This window comes from Sinocyclocheilus rhinocerous, unplaced genomic scaffold (genome assembly GCF_001515625.1).
Source record: "Sinocyclocheilus rhinocerous isolate Xijiao unplaced genomic scaffold, SAMN03320098_v1.1 scaffold99, whole genome shotgun sequence".
Classification (NCBI taxonomy): domain Eukaryota; kingdom Metazoa; phylum Chordata; class Actinopteri; order Cypriniformes; family Cyprinidae; genus Sinocyclocheilus; species Sinocyclocheilus rhinocerous.
In genome coordinates this window covers 753,362-773,242 of record NW_015670981.1, presented here as the reverse complement: position 1 = coordinate 773,242, position 19,881 = coordinate 753,362, and the positions used below count along the sequence as shown (strand labels likewise).

The following is a 19,881-nucleotide window of genomic DNA, read 5'->3' as shown; positions in this document are numbered from 1 at the left end:
GCACACAGAGGATCGGCTGGCATCTGAAATGATATCTTACAAGGCTGTCTGCACCTTCTATATCGTTTCTGGATCAAAACACATCTCATCTAAAATAAACCTTGTGTCTTGTCCCAACCTACTCTCTGGCATAAAGACCCCAGGCTGGTCACACATAGGTCACACAATGAAAGAATTTACATTTGCAATGATATCTGTCATGCATTTTTATGTTCCTGTCTGTTTATTGGTTTAAAGCAATGCTATTTACAGTATATACTTAAGTGTAACCTAAAGGGATATTCCAGATTCAGTTAAAGTTAAAGGGATAGTTCACCCAATAATTAAAATACTGTGATCATTTACTCACCATCAAGTTTTTCCAAACCTGTATGAGTTTCTTACTTCTGTTGAGCACAAAAGAAGATATTTTAAGAATGTTGGTAACTAAATGGTTGCTGGTAGCCACTGACTTCCATATGATGAGAAAAATACTATGAAAATCAATGGCTACCGTCAACTGTTTGGTTACCAATATTCTTCACAATATCTTCTTTTGTGTTTCTTTAGAGTTATTCAACAATATTTATGGCGTAATATTGATTACCACAATAAAAAAAAAAAGAGAAAAAAATTTAAGGGGACATAACACACACACAGTTTCGCCAATCTCATGTTAATCTTGAGTAACTATATAGTAGTATTGCATCCTTCATATCTCCGAAGAGTCTTTAGTTTTATCAGATTTATAAAAGAAAGATACAGCTTTACAATTCTTCCCGAAAACAGCTGAGCTCCTGAAGGCGTGCCGTGGGTGGAGCTAAAGAGTCCCGAGCATTTACGCGCCAATTGCCAACAAAACACAGAAATCTGATGCAGTTTTACTTGCCGCCCTGCGGTTCCGATTTGCGACCAGGGGCGTAAATCTCCTCTAACAGTTGGGGGGGACAATAAACATAAAATTTCTCAAGAGCAATTTTTGAAGGGGACACAAATAATACAGCTAAAATTGTACTTGTAAGGACAAGTATACACAGCCTTACTATTATTAGCGTAGCAGGGAGACCGTGCCAAATTAGACAACTTAAATCTGTTGTGGTCGCGCAGCGACAGCGCTCGTGTCCGTTGTAGACATTACTATCCGTCAAGCAGGTAACATTATTATTGTCACGAATCCTGTCCTTGGACTTCCGTCCGATTGCCAGCAGAGGTCACCCTTTCGTTACATTGACTCTCACACTACACAAACTGTTGCATGTCATCCCGGACTACATATCCCAGCATCCATTGCACTGATTAGACACACAGCTGCTGCCAATCACACACCCTACATAAGCCATGGACTTCCTCTCTCTCACTGTCGAGTATTGTTTAGCGTTTATCACTCACCCAGTGATAGCTACTCTATGGAGCCAGTTCCTGTTTTCCTAGTTTAGTCATAGTCTCGCCTTGCCTGTTTTCCTGTGTTCAGTCTTGCTGTTACGGACTCTGTTTGCCCCTGCCTGGACTATTGTTGTTCACCTGGATTATCTCTTGCCTTGCCCTGTTGGATTACGTTCGCCGTCGATTGACCCTTGCCTGTTTCTTGGACTATCTTGTGTCTTGCCCGTACCATACCCGTTTGCTGGTGTTCAACCCTGCCAGTGTTTTGACCATGTTTATTAATAAAAGCTTGCAAATGGATCCGCACATCTCTCATCCCTGTCGCCACGTAACAATTATTGCTAACATAGTGGACTCATCGAAAAATACATTGGCATCCTCTGTATTAAAGAGAAATTAAAATACACGTTTTTCGGCGGGGTTCCTCCAGTAAAATTCGCACTCATATCACGTTATTGGGGTCGCTTCAACCCGCGGCAACAGTGTTAAAGTAGCCCAGTTCCGCTGGAAAACCACGGACTCAGCAACTGAGGTGATGTAAAAGAGGAAAGCAGGCATTTGGACCAAAGCACTGTGAGGCAAGGGAGGGGGAGACTCAAAATGTTTCTAAACTTAAAACGCATTTTTGCCCCGTTTGCGTTGTTTTACTACTTACAAAGTTATTTAAAGTATAAAACATTGATATTTACAATACACAGCGTGGTTTTTAATCATATTTTTAGGGGGGACAACCCTCAGATGGGGGGGTCCTGTCCCATCCGACCCCCCCGGGATTTCCGCCTATGCTTGTGACCGGGATCTTTTATCGCTGGGACCGCTCCATTTTTCAGTATCAAACGATTTGCAAATCCAGTGTCGAACTGGGCCTTGTTTATAAAACATTCGTCACCGAAATGACGGGAACAAACACGTTCGAAACTTCGTTGCTGCCCCGGAAAAACAAACTTCATCCACTGTTCACGTAACGCTGGGTTCTTTGGGAATCTGAACAAGGTTATCTTTCCCTCACATCCAAAAACACACTTCTTTAGAGACATTCTTCTTGATGTCAAGGCAAGTCCTGTGCAGCGCTGCAGACAACTTCTGTAACCGAATGAAGCACGTTGATGGGCTGCTCTTGCTCTCGCTTCTGGTTGCTGTGCACGCGCTCTTCCTGCAGAAGTGCCCATAACAAGGAATTCCGCCCTTCATGACGTCATGAAGATCCATGCTCGAAAAAAAACTTTCCGAAACTTATTTGAACCCGGAAGGAGTGTCTTTGGCACAGAAACACTCCGTCATACGTCCAAATCGTTTTTTGAAACTTTGGTCATGTTTAGCATGAGAATCCAAATCTTTAACAGTGTCAATAACTCAGAATGCATGCATTCTAACAGCATTAGACCTCCCCTTTACATTAAGGCACTTACAATGGAAATTAATGGGACCAATCCTTAAGCATTAAAATACTCACCGTTTCAAAAGTATAGCCATGTTTTTAGTGTGCAGAAAATCACTTACTAACCTATTCTGTGTAGTTATTAAAATTTACTTTGTTGCCACAACAACAGAACAATACAAACTATGAAACCCTAAATGACCATAAAATTAGGATTTCAACAGCTTTACAGCTACAACAATAGACATCTTTGCCAGAACATCTGAAAAAAAAAAAGCTTTATAAATTTGCTTTTATAAAGTAAAGTTAAAGTAAATTATTAAATATGAAAACGATAAGTTTAACATCTATTCTTTTAAATCCAAATACTTGCCCTATTATAAGGGCCTCACCATTACTTCAATTTCTATTCTTTTTTTTTTTGTTAGTTATTGTTTTTTTAATTGTTTTTAATTATTTTTGGTAATCAACATTATAATGCCACAGATGCTTTTGAAGGAACTTCAAAAACCCAGAACATTCCTTTAAGTGTCCAAATACTATAAAATAATATGTGCATCTATAAATGAACAGCATTTTGATGATCTTCAAAAGCAGAATTCCTTTCTCAACTATGGCGGTGTAATTTACAATATAAATGTGAGTGCAAATGCCAAATGAGTCACACAAAACAGTGGCGTACAGTCCAGAACTCGATATGTAATCTGATTATAGTATTCAAGCGAATCTATTCTGTGACAGCAGGTGGTAAGAAACCCATGATCCACTCACGTTATTCACACCAGTGGGAAACAAAATCACTCTAAATCACTCCCACGCTGCAGTGTGATCGCTTTCAAATCCAGTCAGTGATTTTCACCCCAAATAAGCATTCCTGTGGTGATGAACTAAGATTATCTCACTGAAACCATTATAGTAATTTTGTGGACTGTTTTTGTTTTTCTTTTTAATTTGCTAAGCACATTCTAGGTCACTGAAGACAAGTAGCATGTTGCATGTGATGAATATTTGGAATAATATATAATATGCAGCAGCAGGGTTTTGGCTGAGCGTCTGTCCACACTGAACTGTAATTCCATTCCCGCTGGCCTCTCAAGATACTGGCGCCCTTAACACTGTCCCAGTGTCTAAGAGATCTCAACCACCATGACATACCTCAGTGTCAAGGTGGTCACTAATATGACTGATTAAGTAAGAACCGATGACGTTCCTGCTCATGGCCTTTAATCTACAGTGATTGAAAGTCTGGATCTGGGATACAAGTCCCAGGAAACATACAGGAACATACGGGGGGGATAAAGTAATGATGAAGGTATGCTAAAATGTTTCCAAGAGCACTTTTAAATGAACTGACAAAAAAAAAAAACAGTTTTAATAAAAATCAACCTCTTCAACCTACACTGTTAAAAATTATGTTTTCAAAGGAGTAAATAAGATTTGTGAATTGCTTTTTACAAGGAAATACTATTTTAGTTTTTCTACTTTAAAATGTCATGTTTAATTAAATGTGTCATTTGCTGTTTCTTTGTAATTGTGAAATTTACTAGCAATTTCTGTGTGAAAATTATGAACATTTAACGGACAAATCTGAGAGAATTTAAACAATTTAAATTAATTTAGTTGAATACTGATAATTATAGAAAATAATTTGTAAAATGAATAAAACTGAAATTATTTGATAGACATATGAGAAATTTCATTAAAAAATCGTTGTAAGAGATTTGAATACATATTCAAATGTTTTTGTAAAACAATTATTTATGTTTATTGAAACTATTCATTGACTACAAATGAATCAGAGAATTATTTTGGTTGTGTCATGCTGTTCTTATAAATAGCATTGTGTCTATTTGATAAAAGCACTGCTGAATGGTGATAGGAATATAATCTGATGGTGCTGTGAGAGTATGTCACTTTCGATCAGAATGATAAACTGTTCTTTAAAAAGATAGACACAGTACATTCGTGCATAAACGCACATACGTGACCATATTCCTAACACAAAAGTGCATGTTTCAGGTGTCTTATTATTAACTTCTCCACATCTAAAAAGTCAATTCTGAAGTTATGTATCCAGTGTTTTCATCATAACTAGGCCAACTCAGTTTGAGTCTGAATGTACATAACATATCTAGGGATATATGATATCAAGTCTCAGTTTTATGTGTCTGATATATGTGAGTGAACATGTGTTTATGTGTGCTGCATGCGGGTGGAGTCAACACCACAGAAGTGTATCTCTTCCCAGAGTGAGTGCTTCGTCCATATAAAGCTTTCCAGGAGCTCAAAGCCCTTGTTAGAACAGGAGTCCTCACTCCCAGCACTCTGCATCGGCTTTGGCTGCAGCACTGCTGCTATTGCTGCGCGTCTGGGTGCCCCTGATCCTTTCCACAGCTGCAGAGAGGTGAGAGAAGGGCAAAGAGTGAGACATTGAGAGAGAGACTAGCAATGGCAGATTTGTCAATAGTTAAATTCTGTGCATTATTGTGCATGCATATGAACATTGTTTTTATGCTAGTCTGTGAACATTTGCATCACTTTTATAATTTTACAATGCAGTTGAAGACACTGATGATTTTAATGGAGAACTGTATTTTTGTTAGCTTTAAATAGGATTGACTTTGAATTTTTATATTACTTGAAATGGTTTCTACAAAAAAAACATATCATTTGATTGATTGATTGATTCATTTATTACTAAGTTTTAATTAATAATTGGTAATTTACCTTGAAAAATATAGCTTTAAAAAAGGTTAAAAAGCAAAGAAATTAATAGCATCATACATGTAATTATGTTTTCTTTTTTTTTTCTATTCAGTAAACATACAAGTATTATTATTTTTCATTGGAATAACAAACAGTCATGTAATGTAACTTACAAAAACCTGCTTAAATTAGGAAGTTGAAAAGGAAGGAAGAGCTCATAACCACACACTAATAATCTCACATGCCACACATACATTCTGTATTGTACACACGTTTTGTATGCACACAGAGTATCGGAGTACAGAAAGCGCTGGAGCTTTACAAGAGAAGGAATGTATGTAGTGAGTGTTGAGGAGGAATGTGTTGATTGTTCAGTGATGAGTTTTTTTTTTTTAAGGTGCTCCTGGTACATACATACATATCTGACATGAGAACAGAAAAAAAAAAAACAACAACAAAAAGAAAACATTTAAATAGTAAAAACTTAATGCCTAGATGTTCTAGTGCACAGAGATCTGTAGCGTCTGCCTGAAGGGAGAAGTGCAAACAGGTTGTGTCCGGGGTGAGAGGGGTCTTTGATGATGTTACCTGCCCGTTTCTTCACTCTGGAGTTGTACAAGTCCTGAAGACTGGGCAGGTGCACACCAATGATTCTGAAGAAGATGATAAAAAGGAAAACTTTCACATTTTCAGTTTAAAATGCAGCTGCCTTTTTTTGCTTGTTTTTAATAGAAATATTATATTTGATTTTATGTTGGGTCTGCTGAAATTGATTCACAGTCATGAAGGTCTACTCTACAGTCTCTCCCTGTGATGTCATTTCTAGTTTTATAGGTTTCTGATTTGTATTTGTATTTAAACTAGACTACATTTTTGATAATACTTTATACTTTGGATACACTATGCAGCATAGATTTTGGAGATGCTGTACAATGTTATACTTATTTTACATGTAAATAAATTGTAATACTTAAACTTAAATATTACACTGCAACATGACAACAGTAATGTAAAGTGTCCTTTTTTTTTAAAGGAAATATGCTAAAACATTGACCAGTTTTCAGAAATGTACTTGGCAGTTAATACTTCTATATTTGTAATCATATAAATAAAAGCTGGGCACAATTAATATTGAAAGGCATTGTTTTGTGAAGGTTTACACACTCTAAATGGAACAGAGTTTGTTAAATTTTTTCCCCTTTTTTTCCCAGGACAGTCAGAGCAATGATTGAACTGGGCTCAGTGGAGGAGGGCAGCAGTCTGATAGACGAGCTGATGGAGTTGACATCTCAGAGCTTATGTCAGCTCGAGATTAAAGAACATTTCAACATCATTAAAGAGATCGGCCGCGGCAAGTATGGCCGTGTGCTGCTGGTCACCCACCGCTGCAAGGGTACGTCAGCCAGATACTTGACTGTCTTAGTCTTAGGAAGCCACTCATTTTGTTTTGTACAAGCAAGTGCAGCAAGCTCCACAATTTTCTGACAAAATACATATAAGTGTCTATGTTCAGTAAGTGACTATGTTCAGTAATTTCAACTTTCTCTATTTCTTTTTTCTTCATTAAAACAACAGCATTTTAATTAACCCATTTGGTGTCTTGTATCATCCTGAAAGGATTACACTGACCAAATATTATATAGGTCTATTGATTTGAAAGTTGGCATTATTTTATGATTTTACCTGTATATTTTTAAAGCTTCTGATAGTCCATTACAGTGTACAAAACAAGTGGGCTACTCACAAAACGAAAACTGGAACCATATTACAGTACCACATCACATTTATCCCACTTTGATAATACTTACTTGCTTGACGTCTTTATTGTGAAAGAATATCACAGGTTTCTCTCGAGATGTAGCTGCTGTGTGAGGAAATGTGGTCTTGTTTCGTTATAAGGGGTCTCTTACTTTTGGCCACACGTCTCCTTGTTATGGTTGAATTTAAACCAAGACAAATTAATATGATTTATTATGATCGGAATAACACAATACCTGTCACGGGTCGTGGTGCAGAGGAAGCACACGGAGAGGAAGTAATCCACGATAGAGTCGTTAATTATCAAAATAAGAACAAAACATTCGGAAACTGAGGGAGACAACAATCATGATATAACTTTAACGCAAGACAAGGGAACTGAGGAAAACACAGGGCTTATAAACACATGGAACGTAATCAGGGAGAACAGAAACCGGTGAGGAGTAATCAATCAAAACAGGTGAACAGAATAAACGATGATTAACTAAATGAGAACAGGAACTGAACCAAATAGGGGCAAACAGGAACTAAACAGAAACAAACACGTGACAATACCTCACTACTTTTACTATTGGTCCATTTTTATAGTGTTTACTGTGCACAGCATGTGAATTTCTGTATGCATACACCATAATGACCTACTGCATTTGTGAACAGAAGGTTATGCATAAGACTGCCTATTCCGCGATGATGTAATTTTTTGCAGTGCACAATCGTTTGAACACATCAAGGCTGTAATGCCCATCGATATGTATCTATACATATCTATGGTAATGCCGAGCAATACTGTCTGAAATGATAAACCATAATTATAAAAAAAAAAAAGTTATTAGTATGGTTCTTTGGATGTAATAACAATACCATGTATTTTTTGAGTATCATGTATATACTGTATATAATGTATATACTCACATGAACGTGGGAATCATTCATTACCATAGTGTGTGTAACAGTATTGCAGGGAACGGTTTAACCAGTGCAGCAATGAGATACTGCTATTTAAATTAAACACTACCTCCTCTTTTACACTCCCACAGATTGTAATGCCAAGATATTATCCAAACAGCTGTGAAAATACGTTCCACTACAATCTAAAGACTGTACGTCATGTTATGTGTCTCCAGAGCACCTTTTAGGAAGACCGAAAGTCGTCTGATCTTGTTTCTTTTTCTCTGCTGATTGTGTCACAGGGACTCCAATGGCTCTGAAAGTGCTGCCCAAGGCCTCGACCAAACTACATGGCTTCCTGAGAGAATACTGCATCTCCTTGCATCTGTCTTGCCACCCCTGCATCGTGGGATTGTTTGGAATTGCCTTCCAGTCCAACGAGCACTACGGATTTGCCCAGGAGCTTGTCACAGGACGGGACCTGTTTGCCATCATCCAGCCACGGGTGGGTACTCAAACATCATGAGATCTTTCCCTTCATTCACATTCTTTCTTCAATTATATGGACACTTTAATGTCCCAGAGGTTGTTTTTTATTAAAACTCACAAACACTAAAACGGTTTTACAATGCCTTCATTCATTGTTTTTGCTACTTTTCAATTGCATTTTATGTATATATTTTGTTTTCCTTAATTTGTCAAATTATGCACATTAATTATTTGTGGATATTTTATACTGAAGTCCAAAGAGGCCAAGCTTGTTTTGATCTGATTCAGAAATTTTCATATATACAGTGGGTACAGAAAAGAATCACCCCCCTTTAAAATCATCACATGTTGTTGCTTTGCAGCCTGAAATGAAGACGGACACAGTTTGTTTCATCCAGTTGTATTTACTCAGTGCAACTTATTACGTGAAAGATATAACACCAACATGTCATAAAAAAATAAAAAAATAAAAAAACAGAATCACTGTTGGAAAAAGGATCATCCCCTTGTGTCAGTATTTTGTTGAACTACCTTTTGCTTTAATTACAGCCTTTAGTCTGTTGGGATATGTCTCTATCTCTACTAACTTTGCACATCTAGACTTTGCAATATTTGCCCACTCTTCTTTGCACAACTGCTCAAAGTTCAGTTCAATTGGATGGTGAGCGTTTGTGGACTGTAGTCTTCAAGTCATTCCACAGATTTTCAATGGGGTTTAAGTCTGGGCTCTTATGCAAGGACATTCAGCTTTTTCTCCTTCAACCATTATGTGCTCAGTTTTGCTGTGTGCTTTGGGTCATTGTCATGTTGGAAGGTAAACCGTATTCCCATTGGCAACTTTCTGGCAGAGGGCAGCAGATTTTCCTCAAGAATTTGATGGTATTTTGCCCCATACATTTTTCCTTCTATCCTGAAAAGTGCTCCAGTTCCTGCTGCAGAGAAACACCCCATAACAGGATATTACCACCTCCATGCTTTACTGGAGGAATGCTGTTATTTGGATGGTGAGCTGTATTGGATTTCCGCCAGACATATCGTTTGGTGTTGAGGCCAAATAATTTAATTTTAGTCTCATCTGCCCCAGAATCTTCAAGATGCGTTTTGGCAAAGCTCAGCCTGACTGCTTGTGGCCTTTCTTGAGGAGTGGATTTTTTCTTGAAAGCCTCCCATACAAGCCACATTTGTGGAGAATTTGTGATATTGTTGTCACATGCACACAATGACCACTCTTTGTCATACATTCCTACTGCTTCAGAGTTGCCTCAGAGAGCCTCTCTGACCAGTTTCCTCCTGACTCTTTCATCCAGTTTGGAGTGACGTCCTGATGCAAGGAGGGCCTGTGTTGTACCAAATACATTTCACTTCTTAATAATAGACTTCATTGTGCTTCTAGGCATTGATAAATCCTTTGAATTTTTTTTGCATCCATCTCCTGACTTGTGCCTGTCCACAACTGCCGGAGATCTTTTGACAGTGCCTTGCCACCCATAGTAGATTGTTTGCTTCAGTTGCACTGCCAAGGACTGAAATGATGATTAGCTACACGTGATTGAGTTTGCAAGTCATTTTTAGGAGGGGGTGATCCTTTTTCCAACTTAAAAAAAATAATAATAATTGTGACATGTTGGTGTTATATCTTTCACTTGTATGTTATAAGTTGCACTGAGTAAATACAGCTGGATGAAACAAAAACTGTGTCCTTCATTTCAGGCTGCAAAGCAACAAAATTTGATTATTTTAAAGGGGGGTGATTCTTTTCTATATGTGTATGTATGTTTAAATAAACACCCACACACATATATATATATATATACATATATGAGCAAAATCACACGAGTAGCAGTGTGATATGGTTGTATATCAGCACAGCTGTGATTCGGCCATAGGTACGAGACCGCAGGTCAAGTGGTGCTGATATACAGCCATTTCGCACAGCTAGGCCTACGTGTGATATTGCGTTTGTACAACAGTTCGACGGCACAAGTGTGTAAATAAAAAAGAGTAGTGTCTTTAAAAACCCTCTTTTGTGCGGAACTACTTCCGCCACAGATTTACGGAGTTTAACAGCTGAGCCCAAGCTTCCATTACTAATTCGAAAACGTCACTTTAGAACTAGTAACAAAGTAATGCTGAGTTGCTTCATTAAAAGCTTATTGTATTACTGTATTAAAAGCTGTGTATTATGTAGAGTCGAGTATGAGAGAGAGATGGACTGAGCGAGTGTGATTACCTGCGTCTGATACAGCATTCATTCTTCAGCTCAATCTCATATTCAGCATTATACATTAGTTTGAATGTCCTCTGAGGAAAGCGATATCTTTGTCGTACTATCCTTTCATCTGTTAAGGATGATTTCCGATGACAGCGCTGCTCACTGCATTTGTTGGCTGCGTCTTACAAGCTGTTGTTGAAAGTAAAAATAACTTCCTTGTTTACAACCCTGTGTCAGTCTCTGTGAGTCCTCTGACTCACTCAAAAAACAGTCTCTTGTCCCCATCTAATGGCGGAAAATGCAACTAAAATTACCATCACGGACACACACACACCTTTTCTAAATACTAAATATTATTATTAAATACTTCTATTATTTATATAAAATATTATTTATTGAATAATAATATTTAATGAACAACAACAGCAGTCATCATAAAAGTTGCTAGGCAACTCAGTCAAAAGTACAAATGTACATCATTAAAGTGATATAAAATAAAACATGAGACTTTGCACTCAGCCAAAACTATTTAACTTACTTAACTTAATCCTCTTCGTCCCACGTGAGACATAAGGCCGCAAAACTATTTGCTCTGGAACAAATAATAGATTAATGAGACCAAAGACTGCCCGTTAGATTTACCCAAAACAAATTATATCTCGTGTTTAACCACTACATCAGAGCCAGAAGACCTCGCCTAATTCCAGAAGAACTTGCCGAGGTGAGGTTGCTCTCAGCGGTTTCATGAGCGCTGAACGACTGCTGATCTCCGAAAATGTCAAAGTAAATTTTCAAATAGATGTTCTTTATTTACAAACAACATATTTGAATATATCGTCACAGACACTATAGTGACTCTAGATGTGGTATATTTTATCCCAAGGGTCCGGGACATCTGCATGTTTACAGAATGAAGCTTGCCAGATGCTGATTAAATGCGTCGCAGACTAGAGAAATTATGAATGATGTACAGATTTTTAGTGTGTCAGGACAAAAAGAAAACAAACCAGAAAAATATAATAATGCATGGCCTCTGAAGGCTTTTAAAGCTGAAGATGCTTCAAGAAAGCAATGAAAAATCTATCTAAAAAAAAAAGTTAAATAAAAATGCCATCAAACGCAGAGTGACTACATATTTTGAAATAATGGAATTGTGAACGTGACATTGGTTGAATCAGATACATGCATATTTGCTGCTGGACATTATTAGTACACAAATGGAAAAAACTATAGTGTGTTTAAGTTTATTTTATTATGTCTAAAGTATCAAAAGTGCCCATAGCTGAAGTAAACACTTGTTCAGTATGTGACTAAAAAAGCTCCAGATCCTTCAAGTCACTCCAGGCCTGCCCTGCACTGCTATGTACTACAGGCCCGTTCACACGCTAGGCATGTTCACATGCTTTTCGTACTGAATAAGGAGCAGGACGTACGCTTGACATATTTTGGTAATGTTCACATGTCCTCTCAGAAAATCTTGGAGGGTGTAATGTGTGAGCAAAAGATCAGAGCAGCTGTTTTTCTCTGTCACCACATGAGTCTCTGTTACTTCAGCATAAAGAGTGAAACCTTAAGCCAGACAGACTGAAGCCTGGAAAGATTTAAAGTGGCAATAACGCCACAGGGGCTCCTAAACTTATGCAACCTTATATTTTAACTTATCATGCAATGATGTTGTCTTGAGAGAATTTTGTGCCTGCACATAAGCAAAGTGTCAGTATCAAACTGTTGGATCTTTTAAACAGTTGAGACTATTATTACCAAAATAAATTACTGAGCATTTTGGCCCATTTCTGTTAATAATTGTTTGCTAACATAGAAAAAATACATTATTAGTTGTATTATTAGTTTTAACTCTTTATTAGTTTTTATTTAGAATATATTATTGAATTTAATATATTATTTCTAATATTAAAACGAACATCTAAACATCTTTTTCCAACATTATTCTCATATCAGTTTTACAGGTGACAAGTTATTGAAAAAAAAATAGCCTGGAACCTAAAAATTGACTGGTATATCTAATGCTCCAAACAATGTAATAATGTTAAAAAAAAAAAATTATAAATGAAAAAAATTACAAAACTTTTTTCCCCTAGGTCTCAGGAGAATATAGGGGTTTTTTTTGTTGGCATTTTTGTGTACATTATGCAACTTTTGTTATAAATCAACAACTTACTATACTGCATTTCTTGTTTTCGTCCAGGTGGGCATCCCTGAATGTGCAGTGAAGCGCTGTGCCATTCAGATCTCTTGTGCTCTAGAGTTTATCCACCAGCGCGGTCTGGTCCACCGCGACATCAAGCCTGAGAACATACTGCTGCTGGACACCCAGTGCCGGTGCGTCAAACTGGCCGACTTTGGTCTCACCCAGAGACAAGGAACCTTCATCCGCTTCATATCGGGCACGCTGCCGTATATGGCTCCAGAGCTGTGCACCATGGTCTTGGAGGAAGGTCAGACGGAGGTGAAAGTCCCTCCGCTCCGTGTGGAGCCCACTCTAGACACCTGGGCCTTTGGCGTGCTTCTTTTCTGTATCCTTACAGGCTTCTTCCCCTGGGAGCGCTGCAACGACAGTGACGATTTCTACGAGGAGTTTGTAGACTGGCGCAGATCGCTGAAGAAAACCCCCGTGCCATCTCAGTGGAAAAGATTCACACCTGTGTGCATGCAGATGTTCAGGAGGATGTTAGCGCTGGATCCCAGTGAGAGGTGCTCTGTAGGAGAGGTCAAAGGTTACGTGGGTAAGGACTGGGTGCGAGCGAAGGACGCCAACGGATGGGTGGGAGAAAATGGGGAGGTCAGCACGTCCACACCGAGTCCCTGCAGAAGCAGCTGCAGTGATGAACACTGATAGTGTTATATGACAAATGAGCAGAATGTAGTGCCAATTGCAATGCAGAGAGCTGCTTGGTGGAATGAATTTAGATCATTAGAGGTGTTGATATCTTAAAAAGTAATGAGGAAGACACTCATTTGTGGGTCAATATTATACTTCATCAACAATTTATACTTCATCAACAGCAATTGTGGCATGCTACAATTAACAAATCTTTTTAAATCACTTTTTTTTTTTAACAAAATGTGTTGCACTTACGGTGGTAATGCACTTACACTTTTAAAAGTTTAACACTTTTAGTTGTTAAAAGTAAATTTTGATGGTGAAAAAAGTATAGTGTAGAAAAAACAAAATATTGCATACTGTATACAAAAATTAAACAAAAAAATAATCTGAAAATAAATATTAAATATATGTGTGTTATTATTAGCATATTCTCATGATAATTCAGCTTTAAACTATATCAAAATACATTTAATTTATACTGTATGTGTATTTGAACATAGAACGCCTTGTGTTTGTTAGCAAAACAATTTCTATCTGTTAGATCTTGTGATTTATGTGACTTTTTAGTAAAATGCTTGTGAGATGTGTATTGTCCCTATACTTTTGGTATAAAAACAAAAATTTTTATACCAAAGGTATAGGGCCAGAGGACACAGATACCATATTGGTACACAGATACATACAATATGGTACACATATACCATATTGACCAAAACTTTTTGTCAATGTTATATATTTATTGTGGGGAATTTGGATGGGATAAATGCAGAGCACTAATTCCAAGTATGGGTCACCATACTTGACCACATGTCACGTCACTTATTTAAATAATACATTTCATATAAGGGACAAAATCTGATAACAATGGCATCATACATTTTGCTTATTTAGCTCAAATTGCTTCACTTTTCAGGCTGGACCATATACAGTGTTCACTTTGGATGGGATAAATGCAGAGCACTAATTCCAAGTATGGGTCACCATACTTGACCACATGTCACGTCACTTATTTAAATAATACATTTCATATAAGGGACAAAATCTGATAACAATGGCATCATACATTTTGCTTATTTATCTCAAATTGCTTCACTTTTCAGGCTGGACCATATATATAAACAAACAGGCGGTGCCTCTTTTGGCTCTTTTAACTGCAGGACTACAGCTGTCATACTGAGCATCTCCTGTCCTTTGTCTCTGATATCAAATACTGTATGTATGCGCACATAATCAATCCTCTACCTCCACCCAAAATAACAGACATTTTCAGCAATGATCAATATTGTATTATTTTATGATTTGCCAATCACTTCTGTTTCTAGCAGAAATGAGGGTCCAATGCACGAAAATACACAGAAGACAGCCAGACACACTTTCCCCATAACTGTCATGTAGATGAGGGGTACATTTTAAACTACTGTTGTATTTTACTAATGTTTTTATCCAAGTTTATTGAAATATGTTTTGTATATTTGTATAAAATGTGTCTATTTTCCATATCAACTGTCTTGTTTGCTGTGTGCTTATGATCTGACCATGTGTCACTATTAAAGCTTGTCCTGCATTATCTAAGGATAAATCTAGTGCTTGAGAAAGTGTTAACTAACATTAGTATGTAAAATATAATCATGAAACCTTTTCATATATTTGTTCTCAATTTTAAAACACAGTCATGACTGTTAATATGTCAAAAATGAGTGACACAAATTTTTAAGCTATTGTTCACCCAAAAAAAAAAGTTGTTCCAAACCTGTGTGCGTTTCTTTCAGCTGTTGAACAGAGAAGGAAGATATTTTGAAGAATGATGGTAACCAGTTGATGGTCCCCACTGACTTCCATAGTGTGGACAAAAATACTATTAAAATATCTTATTTGGTGTTCAGTAGAAAAAAGAAACTCATACAGGTTTGGAACAACTTGAGGGTGAATAAATATGTAAAAGTACGGCCCAGTGTACTGTGTTAATATGAAGGATTAGGCTGCACTTTATTTTACAGTACGTGCACTTACGTGTACTTAAAGCAGTGCTGGGCAACTTCGGTCCTGGAGGGCCACTGTCCTGTAGAGTTTAGCTCCAACCCTAATTAAACACACCTGCCTGTAGCTTTCTAGTGATCTTAAAGACATTGATTGGCTTGTTTAGGTGTGTTTCATTAGGGTTGGAGCTAAACTCTGCAGGACAGTGGCCCTCCAGGACCGAAGTTGCCCAGCCCTGACTTAAAGTTTACTTACCTAAGAAAGTACTGAGTAATATAAGGTAACTACATGGGCTAAGGTTAGGTTTAGGCGTAGGTTCAGGGTTTAGTACCTAGTTATCACCCAGTTATTGTAATTACTATAATAAGTACCAAGTATGTACATGCGGAACACGAAAATAAACTGCTAACGAATTTTCCATATTGATTTTTGACAGGTGTTTTACCCATATTTTGAACTATGCATTGCATTGTGTAGTGTTTAGGGTTGAAGGAAATGTCCGTAAATTTACTGGAACAAGATTTTTTGCTGTTGCTTTTAAAAATGTAGAATTCTAGTGTTCTTATGAATTAAAATCTGCACTAAAAAAAGCAACCATAAAACTACAATTAAATGTCAAGTATTGATTTACTACTTCATATAACTCTCAATGTGATAAAAAAAAAAGAAAAAGATTTGATGTGCTGCTCATAATGGATGAGCAGGAGCACAGAGCTACTAAACTGGACTGCTTGACTAAAGAAAGAAAAATAAATAGATAATTAGTAATAATATATGATACAACTTGCTGGAGTGAAGTAAGCGGCGAATTACGGTATATATCCTTGAAATATGATTGACAGGATCAAACAAACAAGCTCCCCCCAAACTTTCCTTTAAATCGTCATTACATAAACCTCCTGTTCTTTTAGTCAAATATATAGATATTATCATGTCCAAATGTGCTTTGAAATCGCTTCCAAGTCACTGGTGGCCTTTGCTTGTAACCCCAGTAATTTATTACATACAAACACTACAACCTTCTCTGTTGAACATTCAGAAATCTCCTGGCATCTGGTGCAGCTGGTGCGGTATTGATGGATTCTGGGCTGGTGTTTGTTTAGGCCCAGCTCTAGAAAAACTGTCCCAGTGGGGTGTTGTCATGCTGGTGATTTGACAGCAGTTCTGAGCCCAGCAGCTACCTTCGCTTTGCAGCATATTTAGAGCAATACACTATCCGGGATAATGTTACCGCAGTCCCTATGAGCTGCTCCAATCAAAGGCCTCATTACTAAATCCTCTAAGGCAGCCAAAAGCCCATCATGGGGTAAAAGGTTTAACAGCTTTCACTGAAGCTTGACTCCTCAGCAATGACTCATAATCTGTTTCGGTTGTTACTTTAAGCCAGATTCTTCTTACAAAGTGTACAACAATATCAGCCCTTTAACTGGTCACTTTGTGGAAACGGGACACTTTATGTAATGAACTACACTTGTGTGAACTCAAGGTGAACTGACTTTATACATCTACTTAAAATGTCCAAAACATTGGGCAAAAATGCTGAAAAGTTAGGGAAGAGAGCACTCGGTTTCATATTCTCAAATAATCCAATCACATTCAGACATTTTAAGTGTCTGAATACCTTTTTGGGGGCCATTAGAGCAACAACACTAGTAAACATGCTGGTCCAGTGTCAGTTCCTGGAACTCTGACACCTGCTAGAATGGAAATGAAGTCATCACACTGCACCGCATGAATATGAGGCTCTAATTGCCTGATATATCCAATAAATGCCACTCAGATCATTTCTGCAACATGTAGTGCAGCTCACACAAGCACAGGTGAACCTCTTTTAGTGCTTTAAACTAACCGTCATGCAACATATGTGGATTATGCATTGCGATATATATATATATATATATATATATATATATATAATTATTATTGTTTTAAAATAATACTTTTATTTAGCAAGGATGCATTAAATGAAGACAATAAAGACATTTATAATATATTTACATTTTAAATAAATGTTATTTTAAACTTTCTATTCCTCACAGAGTCCTGAAAAAATGTATTGCTGTTTCTACAAACAAATGAAGCAGCTCAACTGTTTTCAACATTGATAATAATAATAAATGTTTCTAACATTGGGCAAAAATGCTGAAAAGTTAGGGAAGAGAGCACTCGGTTTCATATTCTCAAATAATCCAATCACATTCAGACATTTTAAGTGTCTGAATACCTTTTTGGGGGCCATTAGAGCAACAACACTAGTAAACATGCTGGTCCAGTGTCAGTTCCTGGAACTCTGACACCTGCTAGAATGGAAATGAAGTCATCACACTGCACCGCATGAATATGAGGCTCTAATTGCCTGATATATCCAATAAATGCCACTCCGATCATTTCTGCAACATGTAGTGCAGCTCACACAAGCACAGGTGAACCTCTTTTAGTGCTTTAAACTAACCGTCATGCAACATATGTAGAAAATTCTCTTTAAGCTTCCGGACTTTGTTGACAGACTCGACAACTTGATTTTTATGTGTTTTACGACGACACTAAAATACACCACAGTGGCTACAGTAAAACCAGTCACAACTATGTTTTACAGCTATATTTTTCTCCCATAAATGCAACAGAAATATATGAAATATTCACTGCTGTAATATTGCTGTAGGCAATTGCCAACGTTTCTAAAGTTTTAATGCAAATGTATCAAAAAAGTACCTCTTTCAGAAAAAGCAAAACTGTTTCTGGATTATGCATTGCAATATATATATATATATATATATATATATATATATAGGATTATGCATTGCGATATATATATATATATATATATATATATATATATAATTATTATTGTTTTAAAATAATACTTTTATTTAGCAAGGATGCATTAAATGAAGACAATAAAGACATTTATAATATATTTACATTTTAAATAAATGTTATTTTAAACTTTCTATTCCTCACAGAGTCCTGAAAAAATGTATTGCTGTTTCTACAAACAAATGAAGCAGCTCAACTGTTTTCAACATTGATAATAATAATAAATGTTTCTGAAGGAGCATGTGACACTGAAGATTGGAGTTATGATGCTGAAAATTCAGCTTTGCATCACAGGAATAGATTACATTTTAAAATATATTAAAATAGAAAACAAATTAGAAAGTTGTTAAAAATTTACATATTTCACAATTTCAAAAACAATTTCTACTGCATTTATGAAGTAGACATATGTTTCCATTAATTAAATTATTTATATATGTTTGATTTTTTTTTTTTTTTTGAAAAAATGTATATACAGCATCTTACAAAATATTTGCTGTCACATTCGAAAGGTCCAACAAATTTGTCAAATCATTTGGAAAAATAAAAACTGATTATGACTTGTAACCCCTCCACATGACATCACTCTGTCCAGTATCCCATAAGGCTTTGAGGAACAGATGTCATGGATGGAGGGCTGAGGAACCGATGGGTCCCTTGTTCCTGCCAGCGGCTCATGCAGCACTACTGCTAATAAATCTTTGCTGTTATGGAAAAATCACAATCTCACAGCCAACAACTTCTTATATCAGCAATCCACAGGCATGTTTGTGAAGGTTATTTCTGCTCTCACAGTACAGCACAGTTGCGTGTCTAGACTCATGGAAACATTGAGCAAAACATCACAGGAGATGACAGCTTGATAAGGCTGTTACATTTCTGAGTGTCACTCACTCAATATTATGCATGTAGGCTGTTTATGATGTTGAGAAAATACTTCTAATATGCTTATAAACAATTAATAAAGAGCTAAATAGAAATCTTTACAGGATTATAAAGATTATCATTTATAACTGGCAGAGAGATTTGGCGTTACTGTTTAAATGTGCAAAAAATTGCAACCTCATGATTACAAATATGTGTATTTGCAATACTGTTTTTATTTAAATACGTGACATACAAGTATCAATAGAAGTGGCATTAAAGTGCCCCTATTATTGGTAATGAAATATTTTGATTTTGGGAGTCCCCAACAACAGGTTGACATGCATGCAAGGTCAAAAAACACTTTGATTGTCTTATAATATTCATTTATTTTTTACCTTACTTGCTCAACGACTCCCAAACGATTCCATCAATGATTCATTTTTCCAAACCCCTCCTTTGCCTGATGCTAATCTGCGGTGATTGGTCCGATTGGTCTCATTTTCATTTCATCATGCCTGTAATGCCTGATATAGCAGCATTTTGCAGTGCTGCTTTGTGTACAGCGTTACCGGGGAAACCGCT

General features: G+C 36.8%; 1 protein-coding gene across 2 annotated transcripts; it reads left to right on the top strand.

Moving 5' to 3' along the window:
* The first annotated feature begins 5,095 nt into the window (after positions 1 to 5,095).
* LOC107734510 (serine/threonine-protein kinase SBK1-like) lies at positions 5,096 to 13,679 on the top strand. 2 transcript variants are annotated; one of them, XM_016546480.1, is made up of 4 exons: positions 5,096 to 5,144; positions 6,658 to 6,839; positions 8,395 to 8,597; positions 13,000 to 13,679. In XM_016546480.1, the coding sequence occupies exons 2-4, from the start codon at positions 6,671 to 6,673 to the stop codon at positions 13,645 to 13,647; spliced, it is 1,020 nt and encodes a 339-aa protein (XP_016401966.1). In that variant the 5' UTR covers positions 5,096 to 5,144; positions 6,658 to 6,670; the 3' UTR covers positions 13,648 to 13,679. The 2 variants fall into 2 exon arrangements, with proteins under 2 accessions (XP_016401966.1, XP_016401967.1); XM_016546481.1 differs by having other exon boundaries at positions 5,105 to 5,144; positions 6,663 to 6,839.
* The last annotated feature ends 6,202 nt before the right edge of the window (positions 13,680 to 19,881 follow it).